This window comes from Rhododendron vialii, chromosome 1a (genome assembly GCF_030253575.1).
Source record: "Rhododendron vialii isolate Sample 1 chromosome 1a, ASM3025357v1".
NCBI lineage: Eukaryota > Viridiplantae > Streptophyta > Magnoliopsida > Ericales > Ericaceae > Rhododendron > Rhododendron vialii.
The window spans coordinates 11,667,304-11,693,693 of record NC_080557.1 but is presented as its reverse complement, the minus strand read 5'-3'; the positions used below and the strand labels follow the sequence as shown (position 1 = coordinate 11,693,693).

The 26,390-nt window shown below is 38.0% G+C and overlaps 2 protein-coding genes and 1 pseudogene across 3 annotated transcripts; 2 read left to right on the top strand and 1 right to left on the bottom strand.

Moving 5' to 3' along the window:
* Positions 1-68: 68 nt before the first annotated feature.
* On the top strand, positions 69-7,801 carry LOC131328194 (TSL-kinase interacting protein 1-like; annotated as a pseudogene).
* An 11,353-nt stretch (positions 7,802-19,154) lies between these two features.
* Positions 19,155-20,404, top strand: LOC131328178 (non-specific lipid transfer protein GPI-anchored 13-like). The gene is made up of 2 exons (XM_058361211.1): positions 19,155-19,975; positions 20,148-20,404. Exons 1-2 carry the CDS (start codon positions 19,648-19,650, stop codon positions 20,402-20,404), a joined length of 585 nt encoding a protein of 194 aa, XP_058217194.1. The 5' UTR covers positions 19,155-19,647.
* A 987-nt stretch (positions 20,405-21,391) lies between these two features.
* Positions 21,392-26,046, bottom strand: LOC131301750 (E3 ubiquitin-protein ligase At4g11680-like). Of its 2 annotated transcripts, none has more exons than XM_058328162.1 (6): positions 26,009-26,046; positions 24,278-24,849; positions 24,092-24,173; positions 23,102-23,227; positions 22,732-23,023; positions 21,392-21,850 (listed from the first exon to the last, which is right to left on the bottom strand). In XM_058328162.1, the coding sequence occupies exons 2-6, from the start codon at positions 24,780-24,782 to the stop codon at positions 21,692-21,694; spliced, it is 1,164 nt and encodes a 387-aa protein (XP_058184145.1). In that variant the 5' UTR covers positions 24,783-24,849; positions 26,009-26,046; the 3' UTR covers positions 21,392-21,691. The 2 variants fall into 2 exon arrangements, with proteins under 2 accessions (XP_058184145.1, XP_058184138.1); XM_058328155.1 differs by lacking the exon at positions 26,009-26,046 and adding an exon at positions 25,652-25,992.
* Positions 26,047-26,390: the final 344 nt, after the last annotated feature.

Sequence of the window (26,390 nt, the reverse complement as noted above, 5' to 3'; positions counted from 1 at the left end):
CTCTCTCTCTCACACACACACACACACACGCGTTCCTAATTACCAATACCTTCTCTCTCTTTGTTTTAATGGTTGTTCATGGTCATACCACGAGATAGTTGTTACTTTGGATTTTAAGTCCCTTTTGTTAAATTTTATTGTTCTTATGTTAAATACAGAGCATCTCTTGCTCTCTTTTTCTCGATTTTGCTTTCTCCGTCTCTCAGATTATGGAAGAGAGAGAAGATAAGTTGGTTGGGGCCAGAAGGGGTTTTTGGTAATAAGTTCACCCGGATAATATTTGGATTGTGGGGGAGCCCCAGTTATCTTCAATGCAAACAAACGCCAGATATAGCAATATAGCACACCCAGATTGCTATATCCTACTTATCCCTATACCCAACATCTATATCCTTCTAACAAACAGCCTGTTATTGTACCACAAGAAATAAGGTTATGTGTAATACTACATTCCTATCTTCCTTCATTTTAATCAGAACCATCATTTTAAATATTATAGTTCATTGTCTAATTAACAAAAAGAATTACATTTTAAAATTCCAAAAATTTCATTCCTATATCATTCTAGACGTGTTTTGTTAGCAAAAAAAAATCTTGTCATACATCATTTCCCCTTCAATTAACTCAATGGCAATATAACATTTCTTTGTTGCATATGTGTTTCAGGTGAGAAGGGAGAAAATAAGTTAGAAGGTGAAATGCAGGCTCTTGTTCTGGATGTGACAAAGGTGAAAAGGTGGTGAAGTATATTGCAATTATCTTCCCTTTGTCTTTCTTATACAAAATAATGCCACGTTGCTCCTATAGGAGAAGTATATCTATCTTGTTCTAACAAATAGCATTTAGCAATTAGCAATTACGTTAGCTCTTGCTTATTGTATCAATCTTTGTGTATTCTCTGTTAATTCCTAACCAAGCCTTTTCATTGGGAATGGAATACAGTCTCGCACTTATTTAATCAATACTCCATTTGTGAGTTTCCTGTATATTTTGAAGGGTGGTTCAAAATAGGATTCCTACATATTACGTTACTTAAATTAAGGATTGATTCAAAATACTATCTTCATATATCAGACTTACATTCTTTCTAATTCCATCCTGTGCATAAAAATATGGACCAGGAGAAGTATTGCACTACCTCTTTGCTTAATGTAGTTTATGTCTAATTTGCTTTGTGATGCTGCTATTATTTGAAGTCCATTGGTTTTGAAATCTTTCATGATGTTAAATAGTCTATTTCTACATTAGCATAGATGTTTGTGGATAAAGCATTCTTGACCTCCATATATTTCTCCACAAATTCTCAAAATTTCTTAATGGTGTGTACTATCCATTTACGTGATTAATTTTGGAACTTCAATCTGAAAAATTGGCTTTCTTGGAGGGGCAAGCCAAAAGCTCTGGTGTTGACACACATTGAAACCTTAAGGTATTGTTGTGAAGTTCTCTGCACAACAGGATGCTTTTTATGAAGATAACAGGATGCTTTTTTCTTGTCACTATCCTTTTCAGCTCTTAAAATAAGCATAGCACCTTGTTTTCCATTACTGAAACACAACTTACGAGTTCAGAATTTTGTGTGCTGGAATCACTTGCTACAGCTGTTCCAGCTGTACAAGAACTCCTTTTGCATTGCTTATGAAATATTCTTTTTGTATAACTGCTCTCATTCAGTTGCTTACTCTGAGGACTTGTTTTTATCAGCTTGTACCCTATTCACTATTATTTTCTGGGCAAATGTCAGTTTTCCTATAGCTTCTATTTTCTTGACTTCACAAGTTAGTTTTGCTTACCAACATATGCCTTTGTTCCTTATGTAATGTATGTTAAAACACCTACTCAGTCTTCAGACTATCACAATGTATTGATCGACAAAAAAAAAAACTACCAAAAAGAATGAAATTTATGAGGGAACAAATACGACTAAACTAAATCCTAATTACAAGGATCAGATCCGCATTTGACATAACAATGGCTGTGCATTTTGGGATTGTCGTTTATTGTTGCTGATTTTGCTTGCTTAGGTAAGTAACTAATATATATAAGAGGCCGATTCGTAGGATTAAGCCCTTTTCTATCTAGTGAATGGGTTTCCATGGCTTTCAGCTCAACCTGTGAAGTTTTCATAAAACTAGGCGGATGCACATTGCTGATTGCTGCTATTGTATTCTGCCACTTATCAATATGATGTTGTATGTTTTGAAAACCAGAAAATTCATGGAGTTAAGAGAGGGACGTTGGAAAAATTGGGAAAAGGTAGGACTCAAGTGGCATGAACTTAGGAACGCATGAAATTTGGCAGGTTGATAGGTAATTCGGTGGCGATCAAGATTCATGGCTTTACTATGGACTTTGCCGGAATTCGGAGCACCCCATCGTCTCAGGTGAATTTAGTGATTTTTTCCGTTTTTGAGTCATGCTAATCACAGCCCGAGGTTTTGTGGATAACCTCTATTGATCTATAGAAAGTGCAGTAAATGTCTACAAGTGTGTAGGTATTTGGAAAAGCGCTTTGGGACAATTGAGAAGTGCATCAAGATGCGAAATATTTTGGCATTATTATCACCTTAACAAGACCGTTGTCATTTTAAGAAAGATCTGTTTCTCTATTTACTTCGAGTAGAAAAGTCGTGATGCGATTCTGTTGATCCTGCCTTGATTGTCGGACTAAAATTTAATTGTTCGTTTGTTACCTTTACTGTTTTCCCCATCTTGATTATGTCCTAGGAGTCTTGTCCTAGTTAGATTGAAAATCCATGAGGGCAACTAAATCTGTTTATTTGAATTTCTGCTTTCTTTTAGGAATCTAGAGGGCTAGTAGTTTATTAGCAATAAGTTGCGCGATAACTTACGGCCTGTGACCCTAAATTTGCTTTTGTTTTATATTCTTTTATTGGCTTTTCGACCTAGATGGTTGATGACCAGCTGAGGTAGCACATGTTTCTATGTCTTTGAATCTGCAATCTCATTTTTAAAGGTGAAGGACCATTCAAGTATGATCTAGGCATGTAGGGCTACCTGTTAGCTAAGACATGTGAACACTTCTATGGTAATTCAAACATTAGGTAGGCCTATTTGTAAATTTTGGCCTTTTGTCACTGGTGCTATTAGTATTAGTAAGCAGCATTTGATACATGGACATTTTAGGAAGTGCTGATGGTTAATTTTTTTAGAGAACTAGAGAAGTTTGATAAACATGAGTTATTAGTTAGAGTATATTTTCCAAGTATGATTGGATCTGGTTTTCAACTAAAGATTGTGCGACTTCGATACAGGTGGTCTTTACTTGAAAAGTATAGCTGTAAAGCCTCAAAGCTTCGTCTGAAGCCTCAAAGGTTACGGAAGGTTCAAGATATTTATAGAGACCTCGGTTAGTTTGGGCAATCAGTACTCCTTGAATAATGTTCTGTATGTGAAACTTTATTACTTCTGTAATTTTGACTTCTTTATCTTTCATGAAGGGGAGAACCAACTGTTGAAAGATCGGAAGAAGGGTAAACGGAAGCAGCCTTCTCAGGGGGAAAAACTGTGCTCCCGCAATTCCAACAACTATCTCGAACCAGGGCAAACCATCAGGACATGACGACACTCATGCAGTTAAATTGGTTGTTATGGACAATGAGAATATTAAACAAATAGGACCTTTGAAAGGACCTTCCGTAAGGTGCAATGTTAATGTAGGAATCAACCGCAGCATCTGCAAAGGAGACTCATTTACACCAAAAACAGTTAGGCAGCGGCGGAGACCAGGTATTTCTTAATTTCTATTGTAGTCTAGGAATTCGGTGGTTGTTGTTTCCTACTTTTTTTCCCTGAAGGTATGAATGTAGAACGCAAGGATACAGAATGTACCCACATTTTAACCTTGTTAAGCACTTTGTCTACTGATGACAGTCTGAAGTCGAAATTGAACTTTATATCCTTTGGTTTGTGCTATGGTAGGAAACTTTGGATTTAGTAGGTGCTTAAACTTCGTGCTCTTCCTGCTGTTTGTTCGACTCCACTTTATGGAAATACAAGAATGATTTTATCCTTACGCTGTCCATTTGTTTACCTAATAAACAGGAGGATATAAAGAAAAGTTTGACACATGCTGGCATGTAAAATGCGTCTGTACTATAAACGTAGGCTGATCTACTGCTTCAGAAACCTGAAGTAGCTACTTTTATGGCTGTCTTAATCCTACTTTAGACTTGTAAGCATTGTCCCAGATATTTGATGGTGTGGGGAAGGTTTGCGAAGTTAAACCTAGAAAGGGTTTGCTGTGCCTAGAAGGTTGCTCAGTAGGAAACGATCTGTTCGAGTCAGTAGAACTTTTTTCTTAAAGATAATATGGATAAAGTTTGAGCGTTTGTCATGGTTTGCATTGGCTTGATATTAAGCTCATCCTTTTTCATAACTTAATTGTATCCGGGTTCTTTCCCTTGACTGTTATGTAATGGTATTTGATCGATGTTCAGCAGGTACTGTCTCAACAGCTGCATACAAGAGATGGGAGAAGGCTGCAATTGCTGGTGTTTCATTGGTTGCTGATGCTGCTGAGCATTTAGAGCAGGCAACCACAGATAAAGAGGTTGAACATGGCCAAGCGACACTAGGTGAGGATTGCAATTGAAAACAGGTTAAACAGTTTTTTTCTCAGAGGTACATTTGGAATGGAGTTAATGTCTCAACGGATTTGTGATATATTGCTTGACACTGTCTGGTTCTTTCCAATCTACTTATCAGGGGAAAAGTGTTTTGAGCCTGTTGAGAAAGACATTCCATCTCTGCCAACTTCTTCACCAAACTCTTTCGCTGAGAGTAATACACAAGCTTCTGTTGTTAAACTTAAGCTCCAGTTGTTCCCAATTGATGAAGGTACTCGAAGAGCTTTGGAATTGGTAAGTTTGAGAAGGTGTTATCCCAACAAGTTTGATGTAGAATGATTGTCAAATTGTTAACACAATAGGTGGGCCACAATCTTTTCTCAGGATAATCATAATCCACATCTGGAGCTCACGTTAACTACTCGGAAGAAGATATCATCGGTTTTGGATCATCTCAGTCGCAAGTGGGGAAATTCAAGTGTAGCTTCTGGAGATCTAATGCTTTTCCCTTTCTATGTCCAAAGGGAAAACCTGGTCGGTTATCCGAGGTGGACCCAAGACTCTGTTGTTTGTGCAGCAGATGTATATGCAGTGATTGGAAGCCCCCCTGTTTTCCGCTTAAGGTTTCTTTCTTTCTAACTTTAGAAGTAAGGTCTACAGTAATAATTTATCATGACCGATTTGTTTCTTTTCAAAGGTATGGTTGGTTTTCCAATTCCGAGCTTGTGTCAGCCACATCTCAAGCCCCTTTGATGTCATCTGACATGATTCATGACCTTAACATGAAGAACGTTAATGATGCCAAGGAGCAGAGTAGAGACCCAGTGCTAGTACCCACACCACCCTTTGCTTGTCAGCCTGAGAAACCTGCCAATCACTGTAATAAAGATCAACAAGTCTCATGGGACAGAAGGGAGACTGCCAATGGAGTTATTTGTAGAGATGAAGGAAATAAGGTAATTTTTTTCCCCTCGTCTACCTGCATGCTTATGAATCAGCTAAACTGACAGCCATCATGGCATGGGCATGAATCCATGTTTCTCGCTTGAGCATCTCTGGGAGCTATGAATTTGTGTAAATTGTTGCAAGTTATTTAGAATCGCACTCATATGTCGAAGGCATGATGCATTCCACATTTTTAACTGAGTGTTGATGCTTTGGCAGCATGAATCCAGCATGCCCTCTATCTGTTGAAGTGTCATTAGCACTTGCGAACTATAACATATTGTCATGCTGGTCTTCTTGTTAAGCTCTGTCGCTTTGTATCCGCGTACTTGTTCTTCCTTTAACATGTTGGAACCTTCTGAATAAAAGAAATTCGTACCAGCCATGTGACTCATTATGTATCAATTCTGGACTCTACATCAAGTTCTTTTCTCAAGTTGCTTATGTGGTCTACTTTATCCAGGACTCCTGTTGATATTGATCATTCATCTAAATGTCCTTTAGGCTCCATTTAATTTGACCTTGAGAAACTTATTCATCAGCCTTGTAATGCTTATGATGGGTAATTAGAGCATCTACAATGGACTATCCAAAATTGGAAAATCAAAAGTTGCCACATCACCTTTTGGTTATCCATTTAGTTCATGGCTAAAGTTAGCAACCCTGAGCTCACAATGGCCTAATCAAAATGAGTTGCCAAAAATTAAAATCCTTTTCTTCTCTCAATCTAAAGGCTTACATTGAATGACATTCTAGTAAAATAAGTGAAAGTGGAGAGAATTTATTAAAATCCATAAAGGGACTAACATTGTTAAATGCAACGCCATTTTGCCAAAGTGGAGAGTGAGTTTCAAACAACAAACAGCATACAAAGTAACCTTTGTGAGTAGGACCCACTATTTTTTGTTTTTGAGACAATATTGCTAACTTTGGTTATTGGAAGGCTCAAATTTTATTGGTTAAGAGGTTGCTAAGTTTGGTTATTCCATTGTGAGCCATTTTTTAGGCCAACATTGCTAACTTTGTACACATGTTGCTGGTTATGCCATTGTGGATGCTCTTAGAAGTTCATACAACATGCGAGCTTCACATTGGATATGAATTGGTCATCTGTTCCTTATGGCTCCTTTTGGAAGATATCTATTTGTAGTAGAAGGCAGGGAACTGAAACATTTGGGGAAATCATCATCTAATGTAATTATCAAAGTGTGGTTTACATGGGAGAAGACTATGTCAACTAGTTGTGACTAGCTTAAGCTTTTTAGTCACAGCATAAACCAGTTGCATCCAATTTTGTCATTTTTTCATTGCGCTTCTGAAATCACTTTGCTTTATGTATTAGGATGACTAGTGGTTAAGAAATGGTCCTTCATTGTCAGCGGGGGAGTGGGCTGATAGCCTAACCAACATCAGCGTTGGGGATTTACTTGCTGAGGTGTCCCATGACGTAGTTGCTGGCTGTAGTGATCCACCCTTGAGTCCTTGACGGGAAGCTCTCAATGTCTTCAACAGGGCCCATTCATCTGTGACTCATTTGAAGCGGCAATTGCTGCTCATATAAATAGACATCAAAATAAAACTAGCTTTCCGCCTGATCTGACATCCATTTCATCTTCCATTTGGGATGCTGAAGAAACATGTGATGCCTTATCATTTCAGAACACCCGCAAATTGGTCCAGACTCCATCTGGCATTGAGTCTCCAGAGGCCTGCAAACAAATTGGTCGAACAAGTCCTGTGGGCTTCGGGGCTACTATCCAGGTTTTACTTTACTCTCACCGTTTGCATGCTTCAATACTATTGATGTGGGTAAGTTTTCCATGCTTTGACATTAGGCTGTTTTCATTTGTTTCTCATTTAGGCAATTCCCAGAGTTAAAAAAAATTCAGAAAAATAGGCATAAATAGGCATCAGTAACTTCCTCAAAGACAAGCCAATGATCTGCATTAGAAAGACTAGTGCTCTGGTTTTAGTTAGCAACTCTGTAATTTGTTCATCAACATTTGCCAAAGCCTGGAGATATTCTGTTCTTGAGTGCAAATATATATTTCCCTTGGTATTGAAGATGAAGTGCTGTTTTAAGAAGACATAGCACAAAGCTGCCTTTACTTTTGATTAAGTTTGTTGGAATCCAGATATCTGTTTTGGTGTGCAATGTGTAAATGCAGCTATTGGAGAATCAGGGATTATGTATGGAACATATGTTGAAAGTACTACAACAGATGTTGCGAATAACTTCTGGAGTGCACATAATTTTTTTTGGATAACTAGGAGTGCACATAATATTGAAAGCGGTGATGACATTATACTGTTACTAATCTTCAGTTGGTTACTTGATTCAGCTTCTATCAATAAACAGACAATGTCTTAATTGTAGGCCTTCAATATTTGTTGTCTTTGTGCTGCAACTTTTTGGAGGCAACGGAAGACAGACAGGAAATGGGTCCATGGACATTTTTGTGGGAATTAGTGTATTTGTATGAATTTGGAAACTAGGTACTACAAATTTGGACTTTCATGCTTTTCTTTTTCTACTTATCATCACTACAAGAACAAATATCATACGTATAGTATCTTTCCAACCACCAATTATGCCAATGAGCACACAGAAACGTGCGAAGCATGAGACATTACACTAGTTACTTGATAACGAACTTAGTTGCTCAGTGAAGGGATAGGTTATGGACCAACATAAACCAACCTGAGTACAATAAGTTGTAATTTTGGATCTTAAAGACCTAGATCTCAGTATCTACTTCCTCTTCTTCAATTCTTATGATGTCTTTTGTTTTTTCTGAGTTTGATTGTGTACGGTTTGCTAGCTTTTTCTGGACTTGTCTTCTTCTTCTTCTTCTTACACTGTTTCTGTTTCTGTTTCCACATATGTGCCCGTGCCCATGATCCATGCATTTTATTTGAAACCTCTTGTTTATGTGCTAAGTGCTAACAATTTGATAGGACGTATTCTAAAACTCTAGAGTCCTAGTTTGGAATATTTGATGACATATTTGATATACTAATTCTGTTGCTGAATCTAATGGTTAGAAGATGTGTAATGATGTAGTTTTTTTGTTATAATAGTAGTCATACTACCAGATTAATGGGGATTCGGTGGCACGATCTGTTTACCAAATTGAAGTTTCAGATCTTTGGGTTTGATTTTTGTCTGTACAATTTTATGTGACATTTTCTTCTTCTTGACTACTAGTCCTTTGGAGAGGAGGGTTTTTTTTTTTTTTTTCCCTCAGCCCTGCTTGAGAGTTTATTAGTATGAATGTGAAGATAATGTTGACACCGTAATGATTCTCACCCTCAAACGTAAGACGTCTAGATTTGATTCTGGCAACTTAGAATTTAGATCTTTGTTTTTTACTTAGACTCTCCATCCCCGAGACGTTGATTAAATCATTTTTATTGTTGTGTAGGCTTGTGTTGCAGGAGTGTTTTATTGGGTGTTTCAAGGATATGTTCGTAAAACCACTATGCATCTTCAATTTCAAATTTAAAAATGATAGAGGTATGGAAAAAGTTCTCATCTCAATTTCAATTCTCTCTCTCTGTGGATGGCCCATATACAGAGAAAAAGGTACAACCTTATCATCTGCCCATTTACTTTGCTTGCTTCAAACATTAACATGGAATATTACTTGATAACGAACTTAGGAGAACTGTCCACTTGCTCACTGAAGGGAAAGGTTATGGACCAACATAAACCAACCTACATAGAATAAGTTGTAATTTTTTATCTTAAAGACCTAGATCTCGGTATCTACTCCCTCTTCAATTCTTATGATGTCTTTTGTTTTTTGCCGAGTTTGATTGTGAACGGTTTGCTAGCCGTTTCTGGACTACTTCTTCTTCTTCTTCTTCTTCTTACACTGTTTCTGTGTCTGTTTTCACATATGTGCCCATGATCCATGCATTTTATTTGAAATCTCCTTTTTAGATGCTAAAAATAGCACAATTTGTTGTTGAAATCGATGCACAATTTGATAGGATGTATACTAAAATTCTAGAGTCCTATTTTGGAATATTTGATTACATGTTTGATACATTGTGTTTGTAGAGACTAGAGACCCGTAACAGAATCATTTCTTTATTTTTATTATTTCAATATGTGAATAAGTCCATTTTTGAGCCACTCTATATTTTTTTATGTGTTTGTAAAGTAATATGTTCATTTTCTTTCTCGAGAATAGGGTGCGCGAACCTTGGGACAAGTGTTGGGGGCCCACGTTGGGTAGTTATTTTTAAGTTAGTTGCTAATTATTTTTGGTACCACTTGGGGTTGTAATTTAACTACTTAGGAGTATTAAATAATAGGACTTAGGAGAGTGCCTAAGTAAGTGCATAGGTGTGTAGTGTAATTTTGACAGTTCTAATCCAAACTTGGGATCATGAGACCCCGATCCCTTTTCTTTTTCTCCTACTATTGCTTTCTCACTCTCTCATCTCTCTCTCACCAACTACACAAACCCAAGGACTTCAACCCCAAAGTCAAAGGTCAAGACTCGCGAATCTCGGAAAAAAGCGAAGAGGAAACATGATCTACACAGAGAAGGCTGTGTATCAATCCCAACAAAGTTGATAACTGGACAATTTTGGGTTTTCGTGGCCTGGTGGCGAATTGAAAACTTTGAAAGATTTGAAAGTGGATCACTTATTGCTATCCTTTTAATTTTGGTTAGACTTATAAAATGGAATGAAAGGAAATTGTTTTTATTTATTTGGTGAAGATACCTTTTTTATTGACCTTAAAATGATATAATCTATTTATAAAAATTGGATAGTCACAACATGGTATCAAAGCTATAGGTTTGAATACCTAGGAACCGTGGGAGGAGACTTAGTCTCATTTGGGCACCTTTCTTTACTATGTTTGATGTGATGCGTGCTTATTGTTACTTGTGTTTTTTGGGCTATGTGCTTGGAGCTTTAGGTTAGAATTCCTTAGGACCATGGGAAGAAGCTTGATCTCAATGGGGGCGTTAAATCATGTTTGAGCATAAAATATTTTATGTGATTATGTGCTTATTATGTGCAAATGAATAACATGTCTAAGTTAACTTTGTGCTTGTGTGAAAGTACCTGGATGCTACGTGTTGACAGGCTAGGTGATATGTTCAATAGATGGGTTCACTTGGTTCTTGCCTTAGTTTTGCGTCTTAATCTGAACCTTTGGATTTTTAGAACTTGGTATATTGAGTTCATTGTTTAACCTCATTTGAGCTTCAACTTGTTCATTCTAATGGTTTTGTTGTCTTGTAATCTCTCTATACTTTTACGTCTTTTCGGACAACGAAGCTTGGATGTTTAATTTGAGGTGTGTCCGGCCGGTGCGCTTCAAGTTCTACATCTAGCTTAGTTCTAATTTCCGTTATTTCAATCGTTTTCTGAACCTTTGGATTCTTAGAACTTGGTATATTGAGGTCATTGTTTAACCTCATTTGAGCTTCAACTTGTTCATTCTAATGGTTTGTTGTCTTGTAATCTCTCTATACTTTTGCGGCTTTTCATACAACGAAGCTTGGATGTTTAATTTGAGGTGTGTCTGGCCAGCGCGCTTCAAGTTCAACATTTAGCATAGTTCTCATTTTTGTTATTTCATTCGATTTATGAACCTTTGGATTCTTAGAACTTGGTATATAGAGTTCATTGTTTAACCTCATTTGAGCTTCAACTTGTTCATTCTAATGGTTTGTTGTCTTGTAATCTCTCTGTGTACTTCTGCGCCTTTTCAAACAACGAACCTTGGATGTTTAATTTGAGGTGTGTCTGGCCGGCGCGCTTCAAGTTCAACATCTAGCTTAGTTCTCATTTCCGTTATTTCCTTGGTTTGATCCATTGATTCTGATGGCCCCAACCTCACCCGTGAAATCTCCTTTGAATGGTAATTTGCACATCATTTGAGCGTCATACTGATATGGTTACGTTAAACCCTTAGTTTGAATTGTGGTGTTTGTTGTTGTACTTTTGTGCTATGAGCTTGTGTATCAAATTTTTAAAGTTTTTGGGAGGATCTCTTGCGCGTAGTGGAGTTTGCCTATAAATATAGTTATCAATCAAGTATCTGGATGACACCACGTGAGAGCTTTCAAGGAGATTACCAGTTTGTTGGAGGACGACAACGTAGGGCCAAACTTAGTATGAGAGACCACCAAAAAGATTGCTACGTTTCGGCAACGACTAATTATCACCTAGGTCGCCAAAAGAATTATGTTGATCGAAAGTAGACAACACTTGAAAGTAACATCATAGAAAGATTCGATGACATTTTGATGGGGGGTGGAAAGTTACTACTGCTTTTTATTGGTTCATTTAAGATGCTTGAGAGGAGGTAGGAGGTAAGGTTCGTCTTGCATTACCATCACGACTATCGAAGGTTCACTATAGTTCATGTACCCATGTTGTGAAAGTATCAACCGGATCCTTCATGTGTACTTGATTGGGTCAAAATTGAGATTGAGGATGAAATTTCTTATGAAGAGCGATAGTGAAAAATCTAGAGACTAACAAGTTTGTGGGGGAAGAACGATCTTTTGGTCAAGGTACTTTGGCATCATCTTGGAGTCGAAGAAGGCACTGGGGAGTGAGAATCCGAAGTCTGTTCAAACTATAAAGACTTGTTTCCATCTTGTAGTACAAATAGAATTTCGGGGGCGAAATTCTTTAAGGAGGGTACATTGTGGAGACCCGTAACAGAATTTTTTTTAGTTTTATTATTTCAATATGTGAATAAGTCCATTTTCGAGCCACTCTATATTTTTTTGTGTTTGTAAAGTTGTGTGCATTTTCTTTATTGAGAATAGGGTGTGTGAACCTTGGGACGAGTGTTGGGGGCGCACGTTGGGTAGTTATTTTTAAAGTTAGTTGCTAATTATTTTTGGTACCACTTGGGGTTGTAATTTAGCTACTTAGGAGTATTAAATAACAGGACTTGAGAGAGTGCTTAAGTGCATGGGTGTGTAGTGTAATTTTGACACTTATAATCCATTGGGATCAGGAGACCGATCCCTTTCCTTTTCTCCTACCGCTGCGCTCTCTTTCTCTCCCTCTCCCTCTCCATCTCTCTCTCTCTCTCACCAATTACACAAACCCTAGGACTTCAACGCCAAAATCAAAGGTCAAGACTCACAAATCTCAGAAAATGCGAAGAGGAAACATGATATAATCGATTTATAAAAATTGGGTCATGACAGTATTTGTTGCTAGAATCTAATGGTTAGAAGCTGTCTAATGATGTAGTTTTGTTGTTATAATAGTAGTCATACTACTAGATTAATGGGAATTCTGTGGCACGGTGTGTTTACCAAATGTAAGTTCTGAATATTTGGGTTTGATTTTTGTTTGTACGATTTTATGTGACAATTTCTTCTTAACTACTCGCCTACCGCGGAGGAGTTTATTTTTTTCCTCAGCTCTACTTGAGAGTTATGAGTATGAATATGAAGATAATGGTGACGCCTCAACGATGTCACCCTTAGTGTAAGACTTCTAGACCTGATTCTGGCAATTAGATACTTTTTGCTTAGACTCTCCATTCCCAAGACATTGATTAAATTGTTTTTATTGTTGTGTAGGCTTGTGTTGTAGGAATGATTTATTGGGTGTTTCGTAAAACCACTATGGATCTTCAATTTCAAAAATGACAGAGGTATAGAAAAAGTCCTCATCTCAAATTCAATTCTCTCTCTCTCTCTAGATCTTTGGGTGGCCTATATACACAGAAAAAGGTACAACCTTATCATCTACCTATTTGCTTTTACTCGTTTCTAACATTTACATCGAATTTTACTCGATAAAGCACTTAGGAGAATTGTACACTAGCTTAGTGAAGGGATAGGTTATGGATCAATCGAAACCAACCTTAATAGCATAAGTTGCAATTTCGCATCTTGAAGTCCTAGTTCTCGGTATCTACTTCCTCTTCTTCTCCTCTTATGACTTCTTTTGTTTTTTTTGCCGAGTTTGATTGTGTATGGTTTGCTAGCAGTTTCTAGATTGGTTTTCTTCTTGTTCTTGTTACACTGTTTCTGTGTCTGTATCCGCATTTGTGCCCATGATCCATGCATTTTATTTGAAACCTCCTATTTAGATGCTAAAAATAGCAGAATTTGGTGCTAAAATCAATGCACAGTTTTATAGGGGACGCATACTAAAACTCTAGAGTCCTATTTCGGAATATTTGATTACATGTTTCATATATTGATGTTGTTGCTGGAATCTAATGGTTAGAAGCTGTGTAATGATGTAGTTTTTTTGCTATAATAGTAATCATACTACTAGATTAATGGGAATTTAGTGGCACGATGTGTTTACCAAATGTAAGTTCCAAATGTTTGGGTTTGATTTTTATCTATACAACTTTATGTGTGACATTTTCTTATTCTTAACTACTCTCCTACTATGGTGGAGTTTGTTTTTTCCTCAGCCCTACTTGAGAATTTGACGAATTTGACGGCAGGGGCCTAATTGATAATAGTTTAGGTGTTAAATTGAAGTTTAACAAAGTTTGGGTGTCTATTGGATATTGAGGTCAAAGTTTGAGGGGTATTTTAAAATTTTCCCTATTTGATTACATGTTTGATATGTTGTGTGCGTTGTTCGAATCTAATGTGTAATGATGTAGTTTGTTGTTATAATAATAGTCATATTGCTAGATTAATGGGAATTCAGTGGCACGATGTATTTTCCAAATGTAAGTTCCGGATGTTTGGGTTTGATTTTTGTCCGTATAATTTTATGTGTCATTTTTTTTTCTTAACCACTCGCCCACCGGAGAGGAGTTTTTTTTTGCTCAGCCCTACTTGAGAGTTATTAGTATGAATGTGAAGATAATGGTGATGCCTTAATGATTCTCACCCTCAGATGTAAGACTTCTAGACCTAATTCTGGCAATTAGAATTTAGATTTTTTTCTTTTTACTTAGACTCTCCATCCCGAGACATTTATTAAATCATTTTTATTGTTGTGTAGGCTTGTGTTGCAGGAATGATTTACTAGGTGTTTCAAGGATATTTTCGAAAAACCGTTGTGCATCTTCAATTTCAAAGACAACAAAGGTGTATAAAAAGTCCTCATCTCAATTTCAACTCTCTCTGGATGACCCATATACACTTAAAAAGGTACAACCTTTTCATCAACCCATTCACTTTGTTAAGTTGCAATTTTGCATCTTAAAGACCAAGTTCTCGGTATCTATTTCCTCTTGTTCTCTTCTTATGCTCTCTCTTCTTCTTTTTTTCCCGAGTTTGACTGTATACGATTTGCAGGGTGTTTCTTCTTCTTCTTCAAGTTCTCGTTATCTATTTCCTCTTGTTCTCTTCTTATGCTGTCTGTTTTTTTTCCCCCAAGTTTGATTGTATACGATTTGCAAGGTGTTTCTTCTTCTTCTTCCTTCTTCTTTTACGTTGTTTCTGTGTTTGTATCCGTATGTGTGCCCCTGATTCATGCTTTTTATTTGGAACCTCCTCCTCTCTTTTACGTTGTTCTGTGTTTGTATCCGCATGTGTGCCCCTAATCCATGCTTTTATTTGGAACCTTCTTTTTAGATGATAACAATAGCACAATTTGCTGCTGAAATCGATGCACAATTGGATAGGACATATACTTAAACACTCGACTCCTAAACCAAACCAAGTCTTATGTCGCAATCACTGGACTCCTATTTCAAAATATTTGATTACATGTATGATGTATTCTCTATGTTGCTGGAATCTAATGGTTAGAAGCTGTGTAATGATGTAGTTTTGAAGCAGTCATACTACTAGATTAGTGGAAATTCGGTGGCACGATGTGTTTACCAAATGTAAGTTCCATTGTTCTAAAACTCGCTACTCGGTATTTGCTCGGCCAGGCACCTTGGAGCGAGTACTCGGCGTTAGTCAGCGAGTACTCGGCAAGTAATGCCCACCGAGTAGGGAATTAGTCCCCTTGGCCAAGCATCTTGGAGAGAGTAGTCGGCGAGGAATACCGAGGTTTAGGACCCTGCTAATTCCAGATGTTTGGGTTTGTTTTTCGTCCGTACAATTTTAGGTGACATTTGTTTTTCTTAACCACTCGGCCACCGGAGAGGAGTTTTTTTTTGCTTGGCCCTACTTTAGAGTTATTAGTACAAATGTGAGGATAATGGTGACGCCTTAATGATTGTCACCCTCAAATGTAAGACTTCTAGACCTAATTTTGGCAATTAGAATTTAGATTATTATTTTTTACAGACTCTCCATCCCCGAGATATTGATTAAATCATTTTTATTGTTGTGTAGGCTTGTGTTGCAGGAATGATTTACTAGGTGTTTCAAGGATAAGTTCGTAAAACTGCTGTGCATAATTTCAAAGACGACAGATGTATAGAAGAAGTCTATCTTTTCTTGGGATTATTACCACTAGGTACATAAAATAAAAAGTATTTTCCATTAAGGTAAGATAGAATACTTAATTACCACTAGGTCCACTTTTTACAAAATACATTTACCATTAATGGAAGTGTCGCCCTAGGACACTCTAGGGTTTTAGGATACCATAGATTTTTAGGGTAACCCTAGGGTTTTAGGGTGCTCTAGGATTTTAGGATTTAGGATACACTAGGATTTAAGTTTAGGCGCTTTCATAGAACCCTTGGGTTTAGGTTTAGGCACTTTCATAGGAGTTTTGGGTGCACTTTCTATTATACGGTTTTAACGATTTTGGCACTTTCATATGGTACCTTAGGGTTTAGGCATTTTCTCAATTATGTGCCTTTTGGATGTATAGTGGTGACTCTTTTAACGGGAGTTTTGACTTTTGAAGATGAGTTCTAGAGTGAGAGACTTGATGCTTGATGTTGGCGTGACATAAGTTGGTGTTGTTTTTTTTTTTTTCCCATTTTGTGATCCAGATGCCTAGGCCTTCCTCTTATTCTCACTATAGTGCTGTTCTTGTATCATTTTGCTCTTGGCAAACACCCAACCAAAAATTACTCTTCCAATAGGAATCCTATTAAACAATATGAATGTAGCAAGGAAATTGATTTTAGCACTCTAAAAATTGGAGGGGCTTCAAAACGACGTCGTTCTGTGTATCAACACCGTTCAATTTTAAAGTGCCAAAATTACAATCCATCTAGCAATAGCAAAACACAAATTGAATTTTCGCCATGTAAACATGTTCAAAACAATAATACAATTTTATTGAGCATGCGATTCGTGATTCGTGCGAAGCACGTCGCGTGACACTAGTATTAAGAAAATCACGACGATGGAGGGCCCGAAAGGAGCGTAGGTGGCAAGCAGTAAATCCCAGAGAGATGATTCTGTTATTAAAGCGAGAAGGTGGAGTGATCATTGCTTGGAGTGAGACTTTCTTTTTGCGTCAGCTCAAATGTCCCCGAGGATTCACTAATATCATTGCTTGGAGTGATCATTGCTTGGCACTCCCGAGCCATCCGATGTACTTTTGGATAGCTTAGATTGAAATCTTCTCTCTTCTCATCCTCCTCTCTTTCCAAATCCGAGCTGTCCAAAATCGCATCAGACGGCTCGGATATACCGAGCGGGCACCACGTGGTACCCATCTGGCACTGAAAAATTGTTAGCCGAGGATAATCCCTCTCTCATCTTAAACTCCACACACACACCCAGCAGGTAACCCCATTGAGCCTATCCAATGCTAGCTCCACCACAAAATGAGAATTTAAAAGAACACACTTTTGTTTTAAAAAAATCAATTTTTTTTTCAAATATCAAAAGAACCTGCTAATGCATAAATACAATTGATTTTTTTTTCAACCAATATACATTTTTTTAGTTCTTGTTTTCCGAACCGAATAATCTCTTGAGAACGTGGGTAGTAATAGTTTGTATTTTCCATGAGAGTTATTGGACAACTTGACGGCAAGTTAGGTTTTTGTTCAAAATGTGCAAGGCTTGTGCGGGTATCCAAACTGTAGGATGAATTATCAATTATCCATGAACTGCAATCTTTCACTTGTTATATGTAGATATTCACCATATGAAGTGTGTGTTCGCGAGATTTTTTTATTTTCATTTTATAGATCTTTGAGATTTTTAAAATCTCAAAGTTAGATTTGGGTAGCTTTTGAAATTCTATAACACAAATTCTCGAAAACCGAATGAAATTCTTATATTCTCTGTCGGAACAAACAGGTGTCTCAAATTTTACTAAAATCTGAAATTTAAATTTTGCAGTAGAATCTGAAATTAAAATTTAAGATTTATATCCACATCTACCATCGCAAACACGTATATTTATTATTTAGCCTTGTTAAGCCACTAACATCGAAGGCCAAATTAGATCTACCTACCTTGCTATTAGTGGGTCTTGAATCTTGATTAATGAGGGCCTGAAGAGGAAATCATGTTACCATTTTTTTTAGGGTCAAACGGAAATTCATGTTACCATATATGTGCTTGTTCATCTTATCCAACTGGGTATCCAAACTATATGCTTGATGGTCATGGGTGTTTGGGTCAATTTACGTGCCCTCAACTAATCTCCTTCCCGACCCCATCAAAGGCGGGCCATCTACGCCGGGACTAGGGAATTGACAAGAAATTACTTTCTTCTTGCCTGATCCCAAGAATCGAACCTAGTCAATTGTGTGACGACCAAAACCCACCAACTAAACCCTTGGGGCTAACTGGCTTTCCTTTTTTATCATTAAGAATTTCTTCAAACTCAAAGATGCATTACTTTATGAAAGACCTGATAAGAAGTTGATTTCATGAAAGTGCAGTGAAAGGAAATATGAAACGCATAATAACAACCAGAACCCCAACTAGAATTTCTTCAAAATATAATGGGAAGGAATTTGATGTATTGGGGAAGCAAAACCTGAGAGGAATTGAATTCAGGATTGCCATTGGAAAGTGCAAAATTACACTTCTCAAAGCATTTGTTATCTTTCCTACTGAATGCAGAACCACATCCATTATCTTCTCCCCCATGCTGCATTCAATGCAATTCCTTCAATGTCCAACGTGCAAGCGATGATCCATCCTGGTTGAATCCTCCACAACACCCAATGGAGCTAGCAAGTGACAAAAGTTATCAAACAAGCCCTCGACTTGTGTTCAGCTCGTTAAAAGCTACTTTAAGAGTCGTCTGTTCTATAAGTGACAAAAGTTTGAAAATATCTCGAACCTCATTAGTTTTCCGAGCTCAGCCGGAAATAGATTGAGAAGCCTAATACCGCATAAAAAATCACTGGAATGATCTGCGCACATTCTTGAATATCGTATGCAGTCCTACATGTAATGTGATCCAAGGTCGGACTAATTCTTCATATAAAAAGTCTTACCCTACACCTATTTTCGAGTCTTATGATTACTACTGTACTGATAACTACTATACGAATACGACACCCCAGGATTATGTAGCTCCCTATTCAGCCGCAGGTCACTAGATCAACATCAGCAGACCGGGGCGCTGAGGTAATGAAAAGGCAGAAGGACTAGCCGAAAAAATGAGGTTCTGGGTTTGGCTTGTTGACTAGCCTAAAATGCATAGTAATATGAACTTAAAGTTCTAAACAGAATCCCAAACTAGACTAAATGATCAAATTAGTAACAACCAGGACAAAAAACAGGCAAACTATGTTTCATGTACAGTTCCTTATATCCATGCATTTTCACCATTCTTACACGTCATTATCTTGAACATATATTTCAAATGCCATAAGCGTTTCTTTATTACATTACTTCACTCAGTGTTCTAAAAATCGGAATTAATCGGCGATTAATTGCTGGCGGGGGCCTATCCGACTAGATTCGACTAATTGCTATGCGCCGATTAACTGCCGATTATTAATTATCATGCGCCGATTAATCGTCAATTACTAGGCCTCAAAGATGGTCCCCTGCCCGACTAGTGCCTAGCAACTTGTAGAACATTGACTTCACTAGGTTGAGCATGTTAGTGGACAAAGCACGCTATATGAGATTGGGAAGGAAATAAATACCTAACTTACCTGACTCTTTCTATATATACCCTTCACAAGCACCCCCTAAAAAACAAGAAAAAACATATAGCAACAACAACATTAGGGGAGAGGAGAGAAAGTGCTCCCTACAAGTACATATACTCTCGAATTCAATACATAACTCTAGGAAGACAAATGGAGAGGAGCAAGAAGCTCAAAATGTTACCCATTTTGGCATTGATGGTGGCAGTAGCTGCGGCGACAATCGAGCAAGACGAGAAGGATTGTGCGGATCAGCTGGCCAACCTGGCAGCTTGCATTCCGTTCGTGAGCGGCACCGCCAAGAAGCCGACACAGCAGTGTTGTGAGGACACCCAGAAAGTGAAGAGTGCGAAGCCCAAATGCCTGTGCGTTCTCATCAAGGAGAGCGCTGACCCGTCCATGGGCCTGCCTGTCAATACCACTTTGGCGCTTGAAATGCCTTCTGCGTGCAACATTGACGCTAAAGTCTCAGATTGCCCCTGTAATTTCTCGAATTTATACTATACATTATTCCAGAGCGACTTTTTGATCTTTTCCCATGCACAGATTGAGTCCCTACTGTGCATGGGATTTCACAACAAAAGCCACCCAAATAGGAAAATACCTGATTCCTTTCACTTACAGCAATCTAACTGTTGTTTAATAATCTGCAGCTTTGCTCAATCTCTCACCAGATTCACCAGATGCGAAGATATTCAAAACAGGTGCAGATTCAAGCACGAGCTCGGCAACAAATTCACAACCCACTCCCGCTTCATCTTCAACGGGTACATCATCTTCTTCATCATCGGGTGGGACCGGTTCAAGATTGGACTCAAAAGCAACTCCAAGTAGCAGTGGTGTGGGAAAATTGAGCGGAAGCTTGTTGGTGATGATCGGTTTGGCGTCCGTAGCGTTGATATTCATTTGAGCTCCCAAAAGGTCCTCAGCATATGAATGGGCTAAACGACTGCTGAGATTTTAGTAGTTAGTTTATGGCTTTTAACAACTTCTTGCCTTTCATCTCCCTAATAATAAAATAAGATGTAGGCCACTGGTCTTGTGTCGTGTCATGTTGATGTTTATTGATTATATGATAAGGTTTTGCAAGCTACAAAGCATTTTTCTTGGAATAAATAAGAAGTAAAACTTAGATGCTGCAAAAAATGACTGTATAAGCAAGAAGCATACCTGTAAAAGTTGGCCAGTAAGATAATAAGAGCCTGAACACAATCTTCAACAAATTATGGCAGTCTAAACGATACCAGGTAGAATTTAAGAATTGAACACAATCTTGAACAAAATTCAGCAGTCCAAACAATGCCCGATCAAGAATATAGCTAGTTATGTGCCACTGCAAGAAGACTGCTTCAAGGACGAAAATATGTGAATGTAAGAGAATGCAAACCAAATTGGTGAAGCACGATTTTACAGATTAACCGGATGCAGATAAGAACACAAGGAGGTTATTCAAACTCCCAAATGCAACGCGAACTCAGTGGCCCTACTAATAGTCGCCCACTATATCTTTGCCACTGATTCGGTGGATGAATGTTGCTAAATAAGAAAAAATCTTGGGAATTCGAGCATAGGCAACCCTAGAAATCCGCATATTAGCGAAGGCAATGGCATCCGCACCAATTGTAAAGAACAATTCTAAATATTCATTCACTATTTCTCAGAAAACTCAAGTACAGTCCCTTAAGCAGGTTCCACCAGAAGATAACTACAAGACAAAATAAGATTACAAACAATATTTCCGAATAGATAAATTGACCACTAAACAATCTCCTTATAACTACAGAGTAGCCCATGGGTGATCCTTCATGGTCTAGTCATTCAAAATGCATGTAATTTTGAGAAGTTTTTTCATTCTTGATAAACATTCGAGCCTGATTAACCGAAAAGGAACATGTAGGATTAATCCCTATTCAAGCCTTCATCCATTCATCAATTCCAGACAACAGCAAGCCATATTCAGTGTTCTATTATCAATGTTTGATCTTGAAGAAGCAAGAAATTACTATTATACAAGCATGACAAAGAATTTCGATTTTGCTCAACTATGCAACCCTGATTCAGCGGCCCAAAAACTGGGGCAAGAATCAGTTGTAAACAATTAAAAGAGCAAGTTGAGTCCACAAACTGATCACATTTGGTGTACCACACAACTTTAACTCTTTCGTACTTCACATTTCAGGCTGGAATCAGCAGTAGATCATGAATTCCCTCTGTCACCAATCTCGAATTTACATAGAGGACAGGATGCATTGATCTTCAGCCATTTATCTATGCACTTTGTATGAAAGAAATGAGAGCAAGGCAATTCTTTCACCTCATCATTATGTGAGTAACTTGCCAAACATATGCAACACACCTGAAAGTTCCAAAGCATTCGCGATTGGTCAAAACAAGACACCGCAAAAGATATAAAAACTAATCAAAGTAGAGATGGCAACAGATGTTACATGAACTAGAGTACGGATGCTCATCCAAGCATCAAACTTTTCCTGAACTTAAATCCCAGGATATCCGGACACGAATCCAAAGGTCAGACATCGGACGCGGACACATCCAAGGGCCAAACCTTCCTAAACTTAAATTTTAGGATAATGGTTTATGAGTCCAAAAGTTAGACATGTGAAGCGGGACACATCCTCAACACTCAATTGAATTTTATATTATATACAATAATATTGAATAATATCTTAGATAGTATATCAAAAATGCACTTGAAATAAAGAGGAATTATACAGAAAATGTCTGTTTTCCATCCATATAAAAGGTTGAAAATGATTCTTTTCTAGCTAACATGAGCCTCTTATTTGTCATGTATCCTCTAATTAATAGTAGCATCCAAGTACGCAATTGAGTACGGATATCAAACACATATCCGCGCCATTCCCAAGTTTGGAGTGTCCTATAGGAGTACTTCCATACATTTAGAAGGGTCCGTGTAACATAGATGGAAACAAAGCAGGTTACCTAATGCAGTGGGAGAACCTCAATATTTTTACAACCCCAGCACATGAATTACTGAAGATTAATGCAACAAGCGAAACTAAACTTACTTAATGTCTAAATTCCAACCCCGAGGATGGGAATACGACATTGGCTAAACCTTACATGACGCATGGATTGTATAAGAAAAGAAGCCTATGTTTTGATTCGAAACTTCATAAAACAAGGCACGCTACTTTCTGTCAATTCTTGAACTGAGAAAAAATGAACATTATGAATAAGCACTCAAGAACTTACAGCATCTTCTTCTGAGATTATGCGTTCTCTTTCTGTACCGGCTGCCACAAACCCACCATCAACAACTCCTGGAGCACTGTCTCCGCTGCTCTGGGTCATTTTATTCTTTGATTTGAATTTATGCGTTGGCAAAGCAGTAATAGTTTCTTCAGAAGCCCCTCTCATTTGAATCAAATTATCACGGACACCGAGGATAGAAACAATACAAGGCAAACAGCAGCAAATCATGGAGCATAAAAAGAATGGCATGGCATACCCAATGCTGCTAATCGTAAGGAACACTATGCATAACCTGCAAAGAAATCAGTAAGTATGCCAGGAAAGCAAAAGGTGAGCAAAGACAATATTTTTGCAGGTCAGCAATAGAAACCTGTACAAATTGGGAGCATCAGAAGATGATGAATGCCCTCCAAAGATCCATACATTGCCAACAACAAACCATATTGCAAAGAAGCAATCCAAGGTCATCTTTAAGTGGTGCATCATCGCACTGAGCCTACTCAGAAGAAACCAACTCATTGGTAAACCAAAAAGATAACATATTAAACATTGAAAAACCTTGTGCAAAGCACATACTAACGTTTAACAAACAGGGCCAATTTAAGTTAAAAGGCATAAAACTGTTAAAAGCCAATGATTTCTCATGTAACATGGGCTTGTTAAGGATGTCTGCTTTGCGCTTTAAGTGGGTGATGGTGAATGTTTTGTTGGGAGGCGGGTGGGATGACATTGATCTGGATTGTCCTGCTTGTTGCCCATTTGTAAAGGTTTGTTCTTTAAAGGTTCCGTTAAATGTCTACACCCATGGCCTATGAAAGATATTTCAAACTGAATTGTACTTTGGTCTGGCTCTTCATACTCACAGATGCATGCATAAAAAAAATGTTGAAGTCTTAGCTGCAGCACAGAGCCTAATGTTAACACACAAACAAAAGCACAGTGGAAGCCAGAGAAAAGCTGGAAAGAGTACAAGCATATGCGAAATTGCATCAGAATGTGTGAAACATGCATAAGGAATCCCACTAGTTTGGCATTTTCTTTTTGCCACGCGTCAAGCCCAATGGGTGGTCAATAGCTGGAACGTTATACAAATTAACCACCAATGTTACGGCGTACAATAAACTGCAAAGGAGCTATAGCATCAAAGAATGAAACATAAGCTAAAAACTTTTGATGGATAACAGTTGAATAACACATCCAACTAGCCAAGATTTGCTTAAAACTGCAACTGACTGAACAAAACAGCTCATCAGTCAAGCAACTAAACCACATTGACTCAAAACTAATAAAGTCTTACATTCTATGTACTATAAGCTTGGAATTCTCTGTCTCATAAGCAACATACGGGGAGAAGCGTTACCTAGCATTTGGAACTCTCACTGTCTGACCATTCCAAGAACCTGAAGATGTAGTCTGACCACCTTCCGTTTCAGAGGACCGAGCTAAAGAGATAGCAATGAAATACGTAGGTAATAACTCAAAGTTCCAACAAAAGGAATTGCAACATATTATGGTGGAGATAGAACAGTAGCGGCTAGTTCAGTACCTTGGTTTTGGTGAAGATAACGCCAGTAGATTACAGGAAGGCTTGCAGCACTCCCAACTGCATAACCCACAATCCAAGCCAACAATCGAGTTTGCGAGTACTCTTTTATTGATACAGACAAAACAAAAATGGCTGCAATAATTTGGCCTACAGTGAATACTAGCTGAATCCAAAGCCACAAGATGACATTAAATGGGCTCCAACGATGACGACCAGACCCTTCCCCTCCTCTTGCAACTGAAGACCTTCTAGAGTTTGATCCATTCGGCGGAGATGGAGGCAATTGAGGAATGGGGAGGGGAACAGTACTTGACATTCTAACATCATGATGAGGCATATTGGAGCCACGCGAAGAACCATTATGACATGAGCTAGATGAAGCACCACAAGCTCTTTCGATGTCAATAACGTGCCCCGGATGTTCATTGTTATGTTGTGGCTCCACGAGCAGAGGGTATCTGTCAGTTGGGTTTTCGATCCTTGGTTCTGGAGTGGATACTTCCATCTTTTTCAACCGATATTTAAGTGGACAAAAATAAGTGGTACAAATGTGAAGATGAGATTGCCCGTGTCTGCATAAAGACCGCCAAAAGTGTTGTATTTGAATGACACAACAAATGGCAGCTCAATGTCTAAAGAACCTAAATAAAATTGTCGGTTAAGAAGCTAACCTAGGAACAGAAAAACATAAATGCTCCTGTACCACGTAATTCCCTAATTGTCCCAAAAGCTGAAGATTTCAAAAAGGCTCCAACAATGAATGTCAAGCCCAAACTTCATTCCGAATCCAAGTAACAATACTTCTAGCACAACTCATGTTTGCCAACACACACACACTAGTGGATGCTTTCATACAATACGGAGTTACACTCTAAGAGTGTAACCATTGCCCAATTCTAAACAAAGAAAAATGAAATAAGGCTAATCAAGATTTTATTTTTAAAATGGCAAATTTGTCAGACACACACACACACACTAGTGGATGCTTTCACACCTACAGAGTACACTCTAGGTGGGTAATCATAGCCCAATACTAAAGACAGAAAAACAACATTAGGGCTAATCATGAATTTAATTTTGATATGGCAAATTTTTTAGGCACCAAACAGACATTAAACAACCAATCAAAGCCAAAAAATGGAACCCAAACACTCCAAAACCTAAATGGTCGTTACAAACATCAAAAACCACCGCTAGATTGAGCTAAACACATAAAGTCAAAGTTTCAAACCTCAACTTCAGTATACACAACCACAAGAACCATAACAGAACCCATCTAATCCCCAATCATTGGAGGTATGTGCGGGAAGGAATGGAGACAGACCTAACTTTTGGCAATCCATGTACAAAGTGACTGAAACAGTGCCCCCTCACCTCCAAGAACCAAAGAGCTAAAGCGGACCTTTGGTTGCGGAACCATGTCCAGAAATCAAAGCTGAAATGCATCAAAGACGGTTGGCCTATAGACTCAATTTCGGAATAAATCCAAATTCTGGCAACTTTCTCAGCTCCCAAACGGAAACCAAGTAGAAAGCAAACGAAGCTGGAAACACCCTGCCTCAACACCTAATTTAAAACACTCTCGAGCAAGTCAAATGACGCAACATATGCTGTGCAATAATTTCATGCGACATTTGAATAATGCGATCACAAAACTGAAACAAATAGCAGGAAAAAAGTAAAACCCATTTGAGTAATCAGACGATTGAATTTGAAACATAGGAAATCTACCATTAATTACTCGATCGTCGATATTTTCCGTTTCTCATGAGACCTGCTTTTCCCCCCTCCCCTGACACCCCACTCCCCCCTGACCCCACACGCCATTTTCAATATTACCCCCCTCCCCTTCTTTTGTCTCTAGTTTGCTTCTTTTTTTTCCTTAGATTTTTTTTCTCTTTATTCTTTTTCTTTCCTCCGGTTAGAATTTTTTTTTCCTCTTTATTTCCTTTTCTTTTTTTCCGGTTAGATTTTTTTTCCCTTTACCCATTACTTCGTACCACAATCACAAACATGTTCCATAACTAGCAGCCCATCCTGTATCTTCGTCCGATGCATGTTTTCAAAATCAGTTCTTTCTTCCTTTAAGGGAAATCCAAAACCACATATTTTT